Source organism: Bombus bifarius, unplaced genomic scaffold, assembly GCF_011952205.1.
Source record: "Bombus bifarius isolate JDL3187 unplaced genomic scaffold, Bbif_JDL3187 scf7180000008165, whole genome shotgun sequence".
Taxonomy (NCBI): domain Eukaryota; kingdom Metazoa; phylum Arthropoda; class Insecta; order Hymenoptera; family Apidae; genus Bombus; species Bombus bifarius.
The window spans coordinates 1,723,389-1,737,232 of record NW_022884487.1 but is presented as its reverse complement, the minus strand read 5'-3'; the positions used below and the strand labels follow the sequence as shown (position 1 = coordinate 1,737,232).

The 13,844-nt window shown below is 30.2% G+C and overlaps 3 protein-coding genes across 8 annotated transcripts; 1 reads left to right on the top strand and 2 right to left on the bottom strand.

Annotated features, from left to right (window-relative positions):
• Positions 1-4: 4 nt before the first annotated feature.
• On the top strand, positions 5-6,378 carry LOC117209020 (FACT complex subunit spt16). 2 transcript variants are annotated; one of them, XM_033450582.1, is made up of 20 exons: positions 5-435; positions 521-625; positions 922-1,086; positions 1,175-1,327; positions 1,405-1,551; positions 1,629-1,895; positions 1,979-2,314; positions 2,395-2,764; positions 2,840-3,038; positions 3,153-3,534; positions 3,604-3,786; positions 3,863-3,994; positions 4,075-4,244; positions 4,325-4,508; positions 4,617-4,695; positions 4,788-4,956; positions 5,048-5,140; positions 5,249-5,314; positions 5,377-5,496; positions 5,575-6,378. In XM_033450582.1, the coding sequence occupies exons 1-20, from the start codon at positions 367-369 to the stop codon at positions 5,579-5,581; spliced, it is 3,396 nt and encodes a 1,131-aa protein (XP_033306473.1). In that variant the 5' UTR covers positions 5-366; the 3' UTR covers positions 5,582-6,378. The 2 variants fall into 2 exon arrangements, with proteins under 2 accessions (XP_033306473.1, XP_033306474.1); XM_033450583.1 differs by lacking the exon at positions 5,249-5,314 and having other exon boundaries at positions 367-435.
• A 564-nt stretch (positions 6,379-6,942) lies between these two features.
• LOC117209042 lies at positions 6,943-9,466 on the bottom strand. 3 transcript variants are annotated; one of them, XR_004487835.1, is made up of 2 exons: positions 9,085-9,241; positions 6,943-7,674 (listed from the first exon to the last, which is right to left on the bottom strand). XR_004487835.1 is itself a non-coding variant. In XM_033450627.1 (2 exons), the coding sequence occupies exon 2, from the start codon at positions 7,672-7,674 to the stop codon at positions 7,381-7,383; it is 294 nt and encodes a 97-aa protein (XP_033306518.1). In that variant the 5' UTR covers positions 9,248-9,466; the 3' UTR covers positions 6,943-7,380. The 3 variants fall into 3 exon arrangements, 2 of the variants coding, with proteins under 2 accessions (XP_033306518.1, XP_033306517.1); XM_033450627.1 differs by lacking the exon at positions 9,085-9,241 and adding an exon at positions 9,248-9,466; XM_033450626.1 differs by having other exon boundaries at positions 8,880-9,235.
• A 647-nt stretch (positions 9,467-10,113) lies between these two features.
• On the bottom strand, positions 10,114-13,503 carry LOC117209031 (lanC-like protein 2). Of its 3 annotated transcripts, none has more exons than XM_033450604.1 (10): positions 13,202-13,503; positions 12,726-12,902; positions 12,416-12,595; positions 12,192-12,343; positions 11,957-12,104; positions 11,732-11,872; positions 10,868-11,050; positions 10,646-10,792; positions 10,465-10,567; positions 10,114-10,390 (listed from the first exon to the last, which is right to left on the bottom strand). In XM_033450604.1, exons 1-10 carry the CDS (start codon positions 13,241-13,243, stop codon positions 10,314-10,316), a joined length of 1,350 nt encoding a protein of 449 aa, XP_033306495.1. In that variant the 5' UTR covers positions 13,244-13,503; the 3' UTR covers positions 10,114-10,313. The 3 variants fall into 3 exon arrangements, with proteins under 3 accessions (XP_033306495.1, XP_033306497.1, XP_033306496.1); XM_033450606.1 differs by having other exon boundaries at positions 10,117-10,390; positions 12,726-12,898; positions 13,263-13,416; XM_033450605.1 differs by having other exon boundaries at positions 10,117-10,390; positions 13,263-13,415.
• Positions 13,504-13,844: the final 341 nt, after the last annotated feature.

Here is a 13,844-nt window from a genome sequence, read left to right as displayed (position 1 = left end):
TAACACAGATTCGCAACCGTATTCATGACATATCAAGACAAGTACGCAACGGTATAAATATTGCAACATTTGTTTATCAGCATTTAGTGACTAATTCTCTTTCAATACTTTGCATATGAAAAAAAATTAATCATCAATACACATTGTGGTGTGAACGTTAGTTGAACAAGCGGCCGCTTGGGGTGTCGTTAATTTCTCAAACTACGCTGCATGAAACCATTCCCGCCGCGTGGGTTATAGTTTGCGGATTACGGTTGCGGTTTGGTTATAAATCCCGCCATCTCCGCAACACGAGCGACGATTTTTGGTGTATTATAATTATGCCGAGTTGATTTCACAGAACCACGAGGTGAAAAACAAGAAGTTATGGCAAACGTATCCGTTGATAAAGAGACGTTTTTTCGGCGTATGAAGCGGCTTTATACCGCATGGAAGGTAAGATATTTGAAATGTTTCGTTCCGCTGTTAAAAATAAATGTAATCGTTTGACAAACAACGTATGATCATTTTTATTAAATAGGATGGAGAAGTTGGTACAGACGATAGTTTTAGTAAAATGGATTGTCTCGTTTCCGCCGTGGGCACGGACGAGGATATCGTGTACAGCAAATCGACAGCGTTGCAGGTAAGTTATACTTTTTGTATTGCTCTAATGCGTTTTTGCATCTTATATTTTGCGTGTGCACTTGTAAACAATAGCATAACCTTATCTCTGTAATTCTGAAAAATATGGTTTTCATAGAATGTTACAAGTTTTTCATGTATATTATACATATTCTTAGTTTGTCACGATGAAAAAAGAACAATTTGTAGAGTTAATATTATCAGAATAAATTTCAATTATGTAACTAAAGTGTTGTAGTTTCTTTTATCATTTTGTTAAATGTAAAAGATAAAATTATTATAAACATATTGTTTCAGACATGGTTTCTCAGTTATGAACTTACAGATACTATAATGATCTTAGCAGAAGAGTGTATCTGTTTCTTGGCTAGTAAGAAAAAAATTGAATTTGTCAGAAAACTTGAAAATCAGAAAACGGAAGACACTGGTGTACCTTCTGTAAAATTACTTGTGAGGGATAGAGTATGTATTTTCTATAATTTATATTTTGATTTAATAATCATTGAATTTTATTTCTAATGTTGGTATTAAACTCTTTTATTTTTTAAAGAATGATGAAGATAAAGCCAATTTTGCTAAACTTATTGAGATCATAAAACAAAGTAAAAAGGGTAAAACATTGGGTGTTTTTTCTAAAGAAAATTATCCAGGTGCCTTTATGGACGCGTGGAGAGCTGCATTAAAGCCAGAATCTTTTGATACGGTGTGCGATTTTTTCTTATCATACAATATATAATACCAAACATTTTGGTTATTTCATGATATACATTAATGTGTTAGATTGATGTAAGTGCTGCAGCTGCATATGTAATGTGTCCAAAAGAAGATGCTGAAATTCATACCATAAAAAAGGCGTGTTTAGTATCTGTGGATGTCTTCACAAAGTATCTTAAGGATCAAATTATGGAAATTATAGATTCTGATAAGGTATTTGGTTTTTATTCATTTAAAAATATTTAATATCTAAGCACTCTAGTTCTAATATCTATACATCTTTATTTTAGAAAGTTAAGCATTCAAAGCTTGCAGAAGGTGTAGATGCTGCTATAACAAATAAGAAGTATGTAACTAGTGTTGATGTTACTCAAGTAGATATGTGTTATCCTGCGATAATACAAAGTGGTGGAAATTACTCTTTGAAGTTTAGTGTTGTTAGTGATAAAAACACTTTACATTTCGGTGTCATTGTTTGCTCTCTTGGAGCTCGTTACAAATCTTATTGTTCCAATATAGTTCGAACATTGTTGGTAAATCCTACTAAAACCATTGAGGTAAGTTTTAAACAAAATATTAAGTAATAACATGCTTTAATAACAAATTAAATATGTTTAATAATTATGTACGTTTATTGTAGGATAATTATAACTTCCTTTTACAATTAGAAGAGGAAATTCTAAAGAAATTAGTAGCTGGAGTGAAAATAAGCGAAGTATATGAAACAGGGGTAAAGTATGTAAAGGATGAAAAACCGGAGATGATTGATCATTTAACCAAACACTTTGGATTTGCGATGGGTATTGAATTTAGAGAAAGTTCTTTACTTATTGGTCCAAAAACTCATGCAGTACTAAAGAAAGGCATGGTATTCAATGTAAATGTTGGATTGGCGAATCTTACAAACTCAGAAGCTACTGATAAAGAAGGAAAAACCTATGCACTTTTCATTGGTGACACAGTTATGATTAATGAGGTACTAATCTTTGCTTTAAAAACATGTAATTTTTTTAATATATCGAAAAATAGAAATTAGAATAAAATTATTTATTTCAGGCACAACCTGCTACGAATTTAACACCTTCGAAAAAAAAGGTAAAAAATATTGGAATATTTGTTAAGGATGAAGAGGAAGAAGAAGAAGAAGGAAGTGGAAAGGAAAATGAACCTAAACCTGAGATCCTTGGTCGTGGAAAGAGAACAGCTGTAATAGAATCTAAATTGAGAACAGAACATAGTTCTGAGGAAAAGAGAAAACAACATCAAAAAGAACTGGCACAACAGCTAAATGAAGTTGCAAAAGCTCGGTTAGCTCAACAATCTGGTGGGAAGGAACAAGAAAAGATACGGAAGTCAACAATATCGTACAAAAGTTTGAGTCATATGCCACGAGAACCAGAAGTAAAGGAATTGAAGTTATACGTTGGTAAGTGTATTTGTATTTTGTTTATAAAATAAATTTGATATGTTATTTATTATACGTTATATATCTATATTTCAGACAAAAAATATGAAACTGTAATTTTGCCCATTTTTGGGATTCCTGTACCCTTCCATATATCCACAATTAAAAATATTTCTCAGTCGGTAGAAGGAGATTACACGTACCTCCGAATAAATTTTTTTCATCCTGGTGCCACAATGGGTCGGAACGAAGGTGGATCATATCCACAACCCGATGCTACATTCGTCAAAGAAGTGTTAGTGTACAATTTTATTTCATTTCTTATTCCTTATGATAATTACAAGTTGTATCAATGTTAAGATGAATTGTGTAAATATATGTTAATAAAATTTTTATTTTTATCATCTAGAACATATCGAAGTACAAACACCAAAGAGCCTGGTGAAATTTCAGCACCATCTTCTAATTTAAACACAGCCTTTAGATTAATTAAAGAAGTTCAAAAGAAATTCAAAAATAGAGAAGCAGAAGAAAGGGAGAAGGAGGATCTTGTAAAACAGGACACTCTAATACTCTCTCAAAATAAGGGTAATCCAAAACTAAAAGACTTGTACATTCGACCAAATATCGTTTCGAAGAGAATGACAGGAGGTTTAGAAGCACATGTGAATGGATTCCGTTACACTTCGGTTAGAGGAGATAAAGTTGATATTCTTTACAATAATATTAAAAATGCCTTTTTCCAACCATGTGACGGCGAAATGATCATATTACTTCATTTTCATTTAAAAGTATATATCTTTATTTTAGTTTTAATTACTTTTACTAGCGATCATTTACTAAATACAGACTATTTTCAGCATGCAATAATGTTTGGTAAAAAGAAGCACGTGGACGTGCAGTTTTATACAGAAGTTGGTGAAATCACGACAGATTTAGGGAAACATCAACACATGCACGATCGTGACGATCTTGCTGCTGAACAATCAGAACGAGAACTTAGGCACAAATTGAAAACTGCCTTTAAGAGTTTTTGTGAAAAAGTAATGTTTAATGATTGAAACATTTTATTTTACAAGACTAATAAATAAATTCTAAGAAATAATAAATATTATTCAGGTCGAAAGCATGACGAAACAAGAAATTGAATTTGATACACCGTTCCGAGATCTGGGATTCCCTGGAGCACCATTCAGGAGTACTGTTCTTCTGCAACCCACTAGTGGTTGTTTAGTAAATCTCACAGAATGGGTAAATTTTACTGTATATATAATTACTTTCATGTGAACTATAAGTACCAATTCGTTAATCATATTTCTTTCGTATTTTAGCCTCCATTTGTTATAACTTTAGAAGATGTTGAACTTGTTCACTTTGAAAGAGTACAATTTCACCTTAAGAATTTTGATATGATTTTCGTTTTCAAAGACTATCATAGAAAAGTCGCTATGTTAAATGCCATTCCCATGAACATGTTAGATCATGTAAAGGAGTGGCTAAAGTAAGTTCTTTGCGTTTCTCTATTTTCTATGGATTTAATTTCTTGAGAATAAAATATAAACATGCTACTTTTCTTTTTAGCTCGTGTGACATCAGATATACAGAAGGTGTACAATCTTTGAATTGGACAAAGATTATGAAAACTATCACAGATGATCCTGTAGGATTCTTTGACAGTGGTGGTTGGAGTTTCTTGGACCCAGAGAGTGATGCAGAAAATGATGAAGTAGAAGACGAGGAGGAAGAAGAAGACGATGCTTATGAGGTATGGAATTTAGTGAAATAATTATAAACAATAAGATAAATTTGCATATTATAAGATTTAATATTAACAATTATATAGACATTAACAATTTTTATTCTTTATTTGTAGCCATCTGACTTTGACACTGAAGAGGAATCTGATGATGATTCTGAATACTCTGAAGCTTCAGAAGATTCAGATAGCGAAGGTAATATTTGCAAACTTCATTTTATTTAAATACTAAAAAAATGTATCTTGTTTATTATTTAGCATTTTTTTTTCTTTAAATTTACATTTTAGAAGAGGAGTTGGGTAGCTCTGAAGAATCTGGTAAAGACTGGTCTGACTTAGAACGGGAAGCAGCTGAAGAAGACAAAGAAAGAGGAGAAGATAGATTCCATGATGATTATAATTCAAGTAAAAAGAAAAAAGGAAGTCGAAAACATTCACCATCACCATCAAAAGACAGGTATATTACTTGATTTTACATATTTCTAAGGTATATTACTTAATCTTACATATTTCTAAATTTGTCACTAACTCAAATATATAACTCATAGGCATAATTCGAAGCACAAGGGTTCTTCAAGTTCAAAAAGTAAAAGTTCGTCCAGTAGTAAAGATAAAAAATCATCGTCGTCGGATAAACATAGGTAAGAAATTACACGTTTCTCTAGGACGTAGGATTTCAACTATTTTAGACATAGAAAGACGTGATTTTGTGATAAAATTGTGTTAAGTATATATTTCAATAATTAAAGATCGGATCGATCGCGGAGTGGGGGATCACACAAGAAAGTGTCTCCTTCCAAATCATCCAAACACAGGTGATTAGCACAAGTACGTGTGTGCTTGGCGATGTTACATTTCATGTTCTGTTTTTGTTTAGTCCCAAGAAGAGCGATAAACATGATAAACACAAGTCGTCAAATCACTCTTCGTCTAGCAGTAAGAAACGAACTCGTGAAGATAGTGCAGAAAGAAATGATAGGGGATCGAAGAAATCTAAGTATGTATAAATATTCTATAATATTAATTTGTAACGATTTGAAATATTTTTTTTATAAATTACTTATATATATTATAGGAAATAAGGGAGATATCTACACATTGGAGGAAGCACATATGAAAACACAAACACCGAATGTTGGTTCTATATTAAACTTTCTTATGGTACGTCGATTAAGTTAGAAGGATAGTACATTTTCTTGCATTGATTCATTTAAACTCTTAGCAAACGATTTGTTATTGATATTATTTAAAAGTTCGATAGTGTGCTGCTAAGGCTTGGATACTTATCAGTATCTGCTTGGTGATAGCGATGTAATGTGTATGAACTTGTACGGGTAATTTAACATAAATTTACGAATGAACACATTTTTTATCACTTGTACATAAAACTCTTTTTTAAGTAAAAAAAAATGTCGATCTTAATTATATAATATAACTACTAACACGTATCATTTCATTCCATTGTTCGTTTGCTGGTAGTATTCAAATGTATTTGTAATAACTTATTAAGTTTGTGAATTAAAAATGTATTGAAGTATTGAAACGGTATCCATTGTACAGATAGTATATATAAAAAGAAAACAACGTCTTGTCTGTTATGAATATTGTTTTTTTATTAAATGAATACGAAAATTAATTCTTAATTATAATAAACAATAGGAAAACTTACAGGTATATAATTGTAACACACTCTCAATGCAAGACAATGCACTAGTGTTAACTGTCGTACGTAAGACACCCAGAAAATAGATATTAATTTACTAAGCAAAGAAAGCTGAAATGGATCAAAATCGTTGATAATTTTGTTCGCACGGCTCTGAAATTTGTACCTTGGTAAACAAAATAAATACTTTTTAAGTTATTTATCATTAATGTACGAGATATTGTCACTTATTGACAGAGTGTCCACAGAAATAGAATCGTTGCTACTGTAATATATCACGCTCATGGTACATTTTTAAAGACGGCACAATTACTTAACATTTCTTGCTTTTGTTTGAGTTAAAATTTTTGTTTCATTTTACAGTAGCATAAAAATCAAATGAAAATTCATTCGTCCTTCAGATCTTACATAATTACTTTCTTAACTTCGCGAGAAAGAACGGGATATTGAATTCATAGATTTGTACAAAGGTGAAAGTAGAATGAAAGTAAACAGCTCCACTAAATTTTATTGTATCCTTGACTTCTTTTTTCCTTTCAATATTGTGTTTGATAATAGACATGGAGGAACGTTTACTGACTTATTATGTTTTGAATTCCTTGGCAATGCCATATAATAGATGCCAAAGAAGAACCGTTTCAATAGTAACATAAATGTAGGTGAAGTGAAAGTGTACCTCTGGTTAGTGGTTCTGCAGCTTTCTCCATAACATCACTACGTATATATATATATATATATATATATATATATATATAATTCTGGCAGGTGACTTAGTTCGACATTTCACAAGTTGCGAATGATTCCTTTTTTTTTTACAATGAATGATGTTACTTGGAATGTGTGTTGTAATACTCTTTCTACGAATGATGTTGGCGGACGGCCAGTTTAAAGTATTTTAAGTATGTACCAAATTTTATAAAGTCAAGTAAAATAAATCATCATCCTTTTTCAAATGATTACTTTTTTAATTAAACATTTAGATATATGTACCCTTATTGTTGAGATGAATTTATATTACAGTTTCTAAACGAAAAAAAATCGTACAAGCGAATTGCCTCATTTTCAGACATTTATTTACGAAAAAATGAAAAAGCCTAAGTACATCATTATAAAAAAAGACTTATTACATTCTATAAATAATTGTTATAAAACTTAGATTCAAAACATTTTTTACAAGAGAACGATGACGATGATGATGGAGAAGAAAAGCAACCGAGTCTAATTCCGTCCTATCTGATCGATTTGAGCTTGGAGATTGTTCACCACTTCCGATGGAACGTGCGCTCCCAGAATTTCGAAAAGATTAATCTTCTGATCGCCAGGAATCGATTCGTACGCTGCCAATTCGATGCCTTCTTGAACCTTTTGTATTGTCGCATCTTTCGGAATAAGATAGGTATTCTGTGCCTGTTTTATAGCCTCATTACTGAAAATTTGACCATCCTTTTGTGGAAATGCCATAGTTACTCCCACAATCAATATTGTTGCTAATAACGTAAAATGGACTTTCATCTAAAATAAAAAAAGGCAAAATTTTAGTATTTATTCTATATTTTATATTCTATATTTTTGATTTTATGTATTTTTAAATAACAATTTTTCATTCTATTATAAATTATATAATAGTATTATTATTGGAGATTTATTAGATTAAAGAAATTATTGGATTAAATATTATAACTCTGTTTTACTAAAAAAGATGCATTAAAATAAAGAATGCCCTGCTTTTCCCTTTAATGAAGAAGATTGGGATTTGAAAAGATATTTATCTTGTATTTTGTCATGCTGTGAGAAGAATGGTTGAGCCGATTTTTGCAATCGCTCTTCTGATGCAACGAAGAACGCGCGTAAGAGAATGAACTTCAAAAGCAAGACGGTTAATTATTAACGACAAATATTCGTAATATAAAAATTCGTAGCACCAATTTTTTCAATTACTAAAAACATTGTATTGCATACGCTGTAAACCTAAATCGCAAAAATGAACAAATAATAATATAAAAACGTAATTAATGATATGATATATATATATATTCATGAAACTATGTTATAATAAACTATATTACAAAATTTTAAATCATTATACTGTTACAAAATAAATGAAAGAACGAGAGATTTATAGTATTTTAGCGTATGAATTGGTGCATATGGAATTGCAATATATTCTGGTGAAATTGATATTTATATTTACGAAAGTAATGATACTAATCTTGAAAAAAAAATGTTGATGAATGAAAACATTATGGAAAGATTAGGTGAAAATCATCACTTTTTTAGGATGATCCTGCAATATTATTTTAATAATTATGATATAGGCAAGGATAATTTATACATGTACTTCCTTTTATGAAACTTAATAAAGAATAGAATAAATATAACTTGTACAAAACGTCTTCGTTAACAATGATCTTTTATTACATTTCACGTTCCATAATTATGAAACAAAATACTCTAACAGTTTCCTAATTGCAAATTATGTAAATCTATTCTACACTTTTATGTACATTAATCCATAAATCAAACAACTTTATGTTTTATCAGATTTATCAGATGCTCATTAGTTTCCCTAGAGATGGGTTCACACTTTCACTCTCGTCAGCGATAAATCAGCGCGAGATAGAACTTTCTGCCAGGTGGATCAACTTTCTCACTTGTTTCATCCTAAATGAGAGAAAAAGCCTAATAACTAAATTTTCGAACGAAAAACTTCGACTTACATTGACTGAACGTTAAACCACAGAAACAAACACACCGATATTACTACGAGAGTCCAGTAGGAACGTTTGAAATTGATCAACGATAGTTAAGTAAAAAGTATAACTCTCTGATGTCCGTGCAAGTCGTAAGCGCCGTAGGGTTAACGGTAAAAGGAAGTTGAGGCTTGGCAGCAATCGTAACAACGATCTCGTGAATGGTACTCACGTTGAGAGTGCGTCGTTTCACAATCGGTCACCGTCGAGCGAAACTAAGCGCGCGATCGGCGGAAGCGGCTTTTATACACTCGAGATGCTTACGAGCGGCGCGGCGGTACCACACCACTCTTGTATCCAGGAGAAGATCCATCTTCCAATTAGTTAATACTTACAGGAAGAAACGGATGCGATCATCGTTCTCTCTCCTGATGTGACTTCCCAGGTGGAAGATTCAAGCGGGTCCCTACTAACATCGGTGTTATTGTGATGTCACAGCTCACTTGTTACTTCATACAATGTTTGCTTATTGATTAACAAGTAAGGAAAGTATTATGAGTATTATTAATTTGCAGTAAATATAGGACAAATGTTGCATGTATGAATAGGTAATTTAGAATCTCGGTAAATGGTTTTGGTAAATAGTTAAATAGATGTGCATAATACAGGGAATGAATATGAGTGCTGCTAAGGAATTAATTAAGGAATTATGAGTACTATTAATTTATTGTAAACGTAAGATACGTGTAATGTTGCATTAATTGATTTAGATTGTTAGTAAGTATTATAGTTAGATATATACAAGTATGTAGTAGCACATACATTTGAATTCAACGAAGCAACTCTTTTAAAGCTTTTCTCTTTACGCTTTTACAAATACCATTGCACGACCCGCCATGAATATTAGTGGCCTGTTAACCAATACGTAGCGAGCCGTTGAGTCTACCGCTGCACCTGATCCACGTTTCACTTTTACCATTGTTTTTCTCGAACTATCGAAGAAGCAATACTGCCCTTGTTATTATAAAACTTTATATAAAACTTAGATATTTATTTACCGAATTTTTTTATAAAATAATATAAAAATATATCGATTATGGCACGATATTTCAATACAAAATGGTCAATAGATTTCTCGCGTAATCCATGACTTTTTTTAATGTATTCAGCTTTAAGTAAAAATTTCGAAATGAATTTAGAAAAAATTTTCATCCCTATGAAAGTAAGATAAATCAGAAAATTAGGATTAACACTTGTAGAATTATTTTATTTTGTAGTGTATAAGATTTATTATGTATCAGTAAAGTACACATAGATTTACATATTCGAAATATAAGTATGTATAATTCAAACCCAAATAGTATGGATAGTGTGAATTAAATTGCGATAATTGATTTTAAAGTGTCATTTTTAAACGAAATTTTATGAGGAATAAATAATTAGAATTGAAGTATATCGCACTTAAGTGGAGTATGCTGGGAATTTTGCTGAAAGTGGATGTTGAAGATCAATCAAGAAATAGATTGTACCAGCAAGACCTAAAATAATATATACAGATATTATTAGTTCCATAAAAGATAAGAAAAGATGATTATTATTTATAAGAAAATACCTTCAAATAATGAAAATGGTCTGTCAGGTGACCTGCTTTGATGTGTTCCATAATCCATGCACCACTCTGCAAACTTGCAAGCTCTGTAAAGATATTTTATATCCTGCAAAAAAAATCAATACTTTATTCTGATAATATCTATCCAAATTATGTTATATCTTTATTGTAAATTCAATACAACCTTTGTTTGCTGGAAAAGACTTAAAAACGTGTATGCATTTCCAGCTACACCATGACATATTCCATATCCTTTTTTAAGTAATCCTCTTGACCAAATCACTTCTCCACATTGTACAGCAGTTGTTAAATAATTTTTATCTTTGTATATCTATATACACATACATTTCATTATGTATTAGAAATTTAAAATTACTAAAAGTTATATGATTTAAACAATAACAACCTCATAAGCTAAACAAAATAACATAGTCATTCCAGGTGCTCCATGGCACCAATGGATCAATTTATCAGTGTGACTTCCAATAGAAGATGGAAAGTTTCCAGAAGGATATCGTATATTCTGAAGGAAGTCTAATGCAGGCTTTATATCCTTCTGTAATTGAGTTTGTGTCAAATACTGCTGTGCCTATAAATAGATTTAAATATTTGAAGATTACAAAAAATTTTTCATACAAGTATTGCTATTAAAATAGCATAACAAAAATTTGTATTTATACTACAGATGTATCGATTAATAGTCTAGCTGGTTCAGCCGATTATCGGCCCATTTTTGTAATCGGTGATAAATCGACAACTGGTCGGCAAAAAAAACCAATTGACCGGCCTTAAATTTTTAGTATTATTAATAACTTGATATAGAAATAAAAATTCAATGTTCTTTCTTGACTGTCATTAGTATAATTTTAATATTTTTTAATATGTATATATTATTACTTGTAGGAATGTATTTATGTGCAACATGATTATTACATAAAAATTTTAAAATAATAGTTAGTACTTATTGAAATATCCTAAATAAGTACCAATTGACTAGGAATTTTGGCCACTATTTCTTAATTTTATCATAATCAAAAGCTTGTTAAAACAAAGAAACAAGACATAATAAAATAAATATATAAATAACAAACAATGTCAACAAATTTTTTCTTTGGATTCGTAATATTAAACAATCCTAAATTCAACATTTTGTAGCAATATCTGAAAATGATCCCCAGAGATGGCTAGTTGGCTTCTTGGAAGCCGATTAATCAGTTAGTCGGTTAGTCGACCAAAAACATAATTAATGCATCTTTCATTTATACCATACCTGTAATAGTATATAAAGTATTCCACCCAGTCCATGTGCACCACCAATATACTCTGACCCATGCCAAACATACATTAAAGGTGTTTTGTACTTTCTTGAAGCAGAATACAGATTTCCAGATTTAATTATGAGTGCTATGACCTGATATGATATTTTTTTAATTATTGTGTATTAAAGCACTGATTACCTTTACTTTAAATTTAACTTTCATTGCTCTGATAGTACCTGTTTAATAAGATCATTTTCTATGGGAGCAGGAGATATATTTGAATTTAAGAAGAGGAGGGAAAACAGATAACCAGCTCTTCCATAAAGTAACTCATCAGGCAAATCACTACTTTCATTTAAAACAACTGATTGCAGTGATTTTACTCTGAAAGATAATCCAAATTATAAAACTTAAAAATATTATTTCAAATTCTGTACATGTATAAGTGTGAAATATTATTAAACTATATACTTTGAAATCATATTTTGTGCTACATCAGAATAGCCTTTGGAATGAAAAACAACTGCACCTAAGGTTAGTGGACCTACAATACCAGTCAAAAATGTAATTTCTCTTTTACCCCTGAATTTGTCTATACATATCCTTAATAATTCCATTGCTTCCTGCTCAGAAAAAATGTGCATTTAAGAAATAATTCATCTTTTAAAGGAATAAGAATATTGAAGGATTCATACATCAATGTAAACTGGTTCATTAAAGCACTTTCCATATTTGTAAAACATGTACGCAATCCCTGCTGATCCAGTATATATGGAATAATCATCGTTATAAGTCCAATGGTTTTTCTTTTCTTTCAATCGATCTATTAATCTTTTTATATATATTTTTACTGTTTCTTTATAGTCTTCATTGATCTAACAAGCATCAATCTCTTTAAGTTCCATACATACACATATGCTTGTAAATAATTTATATTTATATGCTTATAATAATTTACTATCTAATTATTGAATAATGTATATATATATATTGAACAATAATTACCTCATTAGTAGTTGCGTTCACAACATTTGCTGAAAGTACATTAGGATAATCATCAAATGGATTATCATAATGTCGATTATCCATTTTGGCACAAATTAAGTGCTTAAATCGATTAATTATATTAATATATGTTGTGCCAAGCGATTTTTCTCTGCTTATTTTATATGTGACACCTGCCTAGGAAAAATTTTGTAGTCCAATATTTTACCAATCAATAATTTTAATTTTTTAAGTTAGCTCGCGAGAAAGAAGATTTTTTACATGTATAAAATAAATATTGTTTATTAAATATCATATTAAAAAAATTACCGGTGTACCTAGTAACAAGGTTAAAAAATATATTTTTTGTTAAATGAGAGTAATACTTCTCAAATACAGATTAATATGTTTATTACATAAAAAAATCCAAATAAATATCTTCTACAAATACTACATTCTATATAATCATAATGGAGAAAGATTTTTTAGAAACATACTGAAAACGTAAGTATTTGACGCATCATTCTAAAAATATACATATATCACTTATCAACAAACCTGCCTCTCAAATTGTTTTTAAGAATTAGATTTTCCAGTAAAATATTATTTGTAATGCACAAAGAAAGAGAAAAGTTTAGGACACAATTATGTTTACAACTATAATCGTAATGTAGCATTCGAGATATCGAAACATGAAAATAAAACTTTTTACTTTCGTGTCAACGTTACCGACTGAGTATAGATTAAAAATATTCAGGGTGAATAGTTCCATAATATGCATAATGTATAATATGGTTCAAAGAAATTTTTAAAATAATTACAATATACGTTTTATCCATTTTTTCTCCAAGTCATAAAATCAAAGCATATCAACAAGTGAGTCATAACCACACTCATATTTTTAAATTTAAACGCACTTTTACAATTTTTCGTTATTTTTCAGGTGAATAACTACTAGTTTCTAACATTTTATATGCCACACATAAATATATAATCATGCTAAGAATCCAATTTTGGTCTCGATCATGTACCGAAGCGCACTGTCCATTTCCGGTTTCTTATTTAAATTTAAATTCAAGTTATCTTAAAAAGTTTTGAAAGGAACAATATCTTCTTCCACACTAACTGTAAGGTTTAATT

What these genes read in the sequence shown, in the direction of transcription:
- LOC117209020 (XM_033450582.1), top strand. Translation starts at nt 367, where the DNA reads ATGGCAAACGTATCCGTTGATAAAGAGACGTTTTTTCGGCGTATGAAG. An exon ending in GGCTTTATACCGCATGGAAG is followed by an intron (nt 436 to 520) that starts GTAAGATATTTG and finishes TTTATTAAATAG; the next exon opens with GATGGAGAAGTTGGTACAGA. An exon ending in TACTTCATTTTCATTTAAAA is followed by an intron (nt 3,535 to 3,603) that starts GTATATATCTTT and finishes GACTATTTTCAG; the next exon opens with CATGCAATAATGTTTGGTAA.
- LOC117209042 (XM_033450627.1), bottom strand. Translation starts at nt 7,674, where the DNA reads ATGAAAGTCCATTTTACGTTATTAGCAACAATATTGATTGTGGGAGTA.
- LOC117209031 (XM_033450604.1), bottom strand. Translation starts at nt 13,243, where the DNA reads ATGTATATTTTTAGAATGATGCGTCAAATACTTACGTTTTCA. An exon ending in TATTTTGTTTAGCTTATGAG is followed by an intron (nt 10,793 to 10,867) that starts GTTGTTATTGTT and finishes ATGTGTATATAG; the next exon opens with ATATACAAAGATAAAAATTA. An exon ending in ACCATTTTCATTATTTGAAG is followed by an intron (nt 10,391 to 10,464) that starts GTATTTTCTTAT and finishes ATATTATTTTAG; the next exon opens with GTCTTGCTGGTACAATCTAT.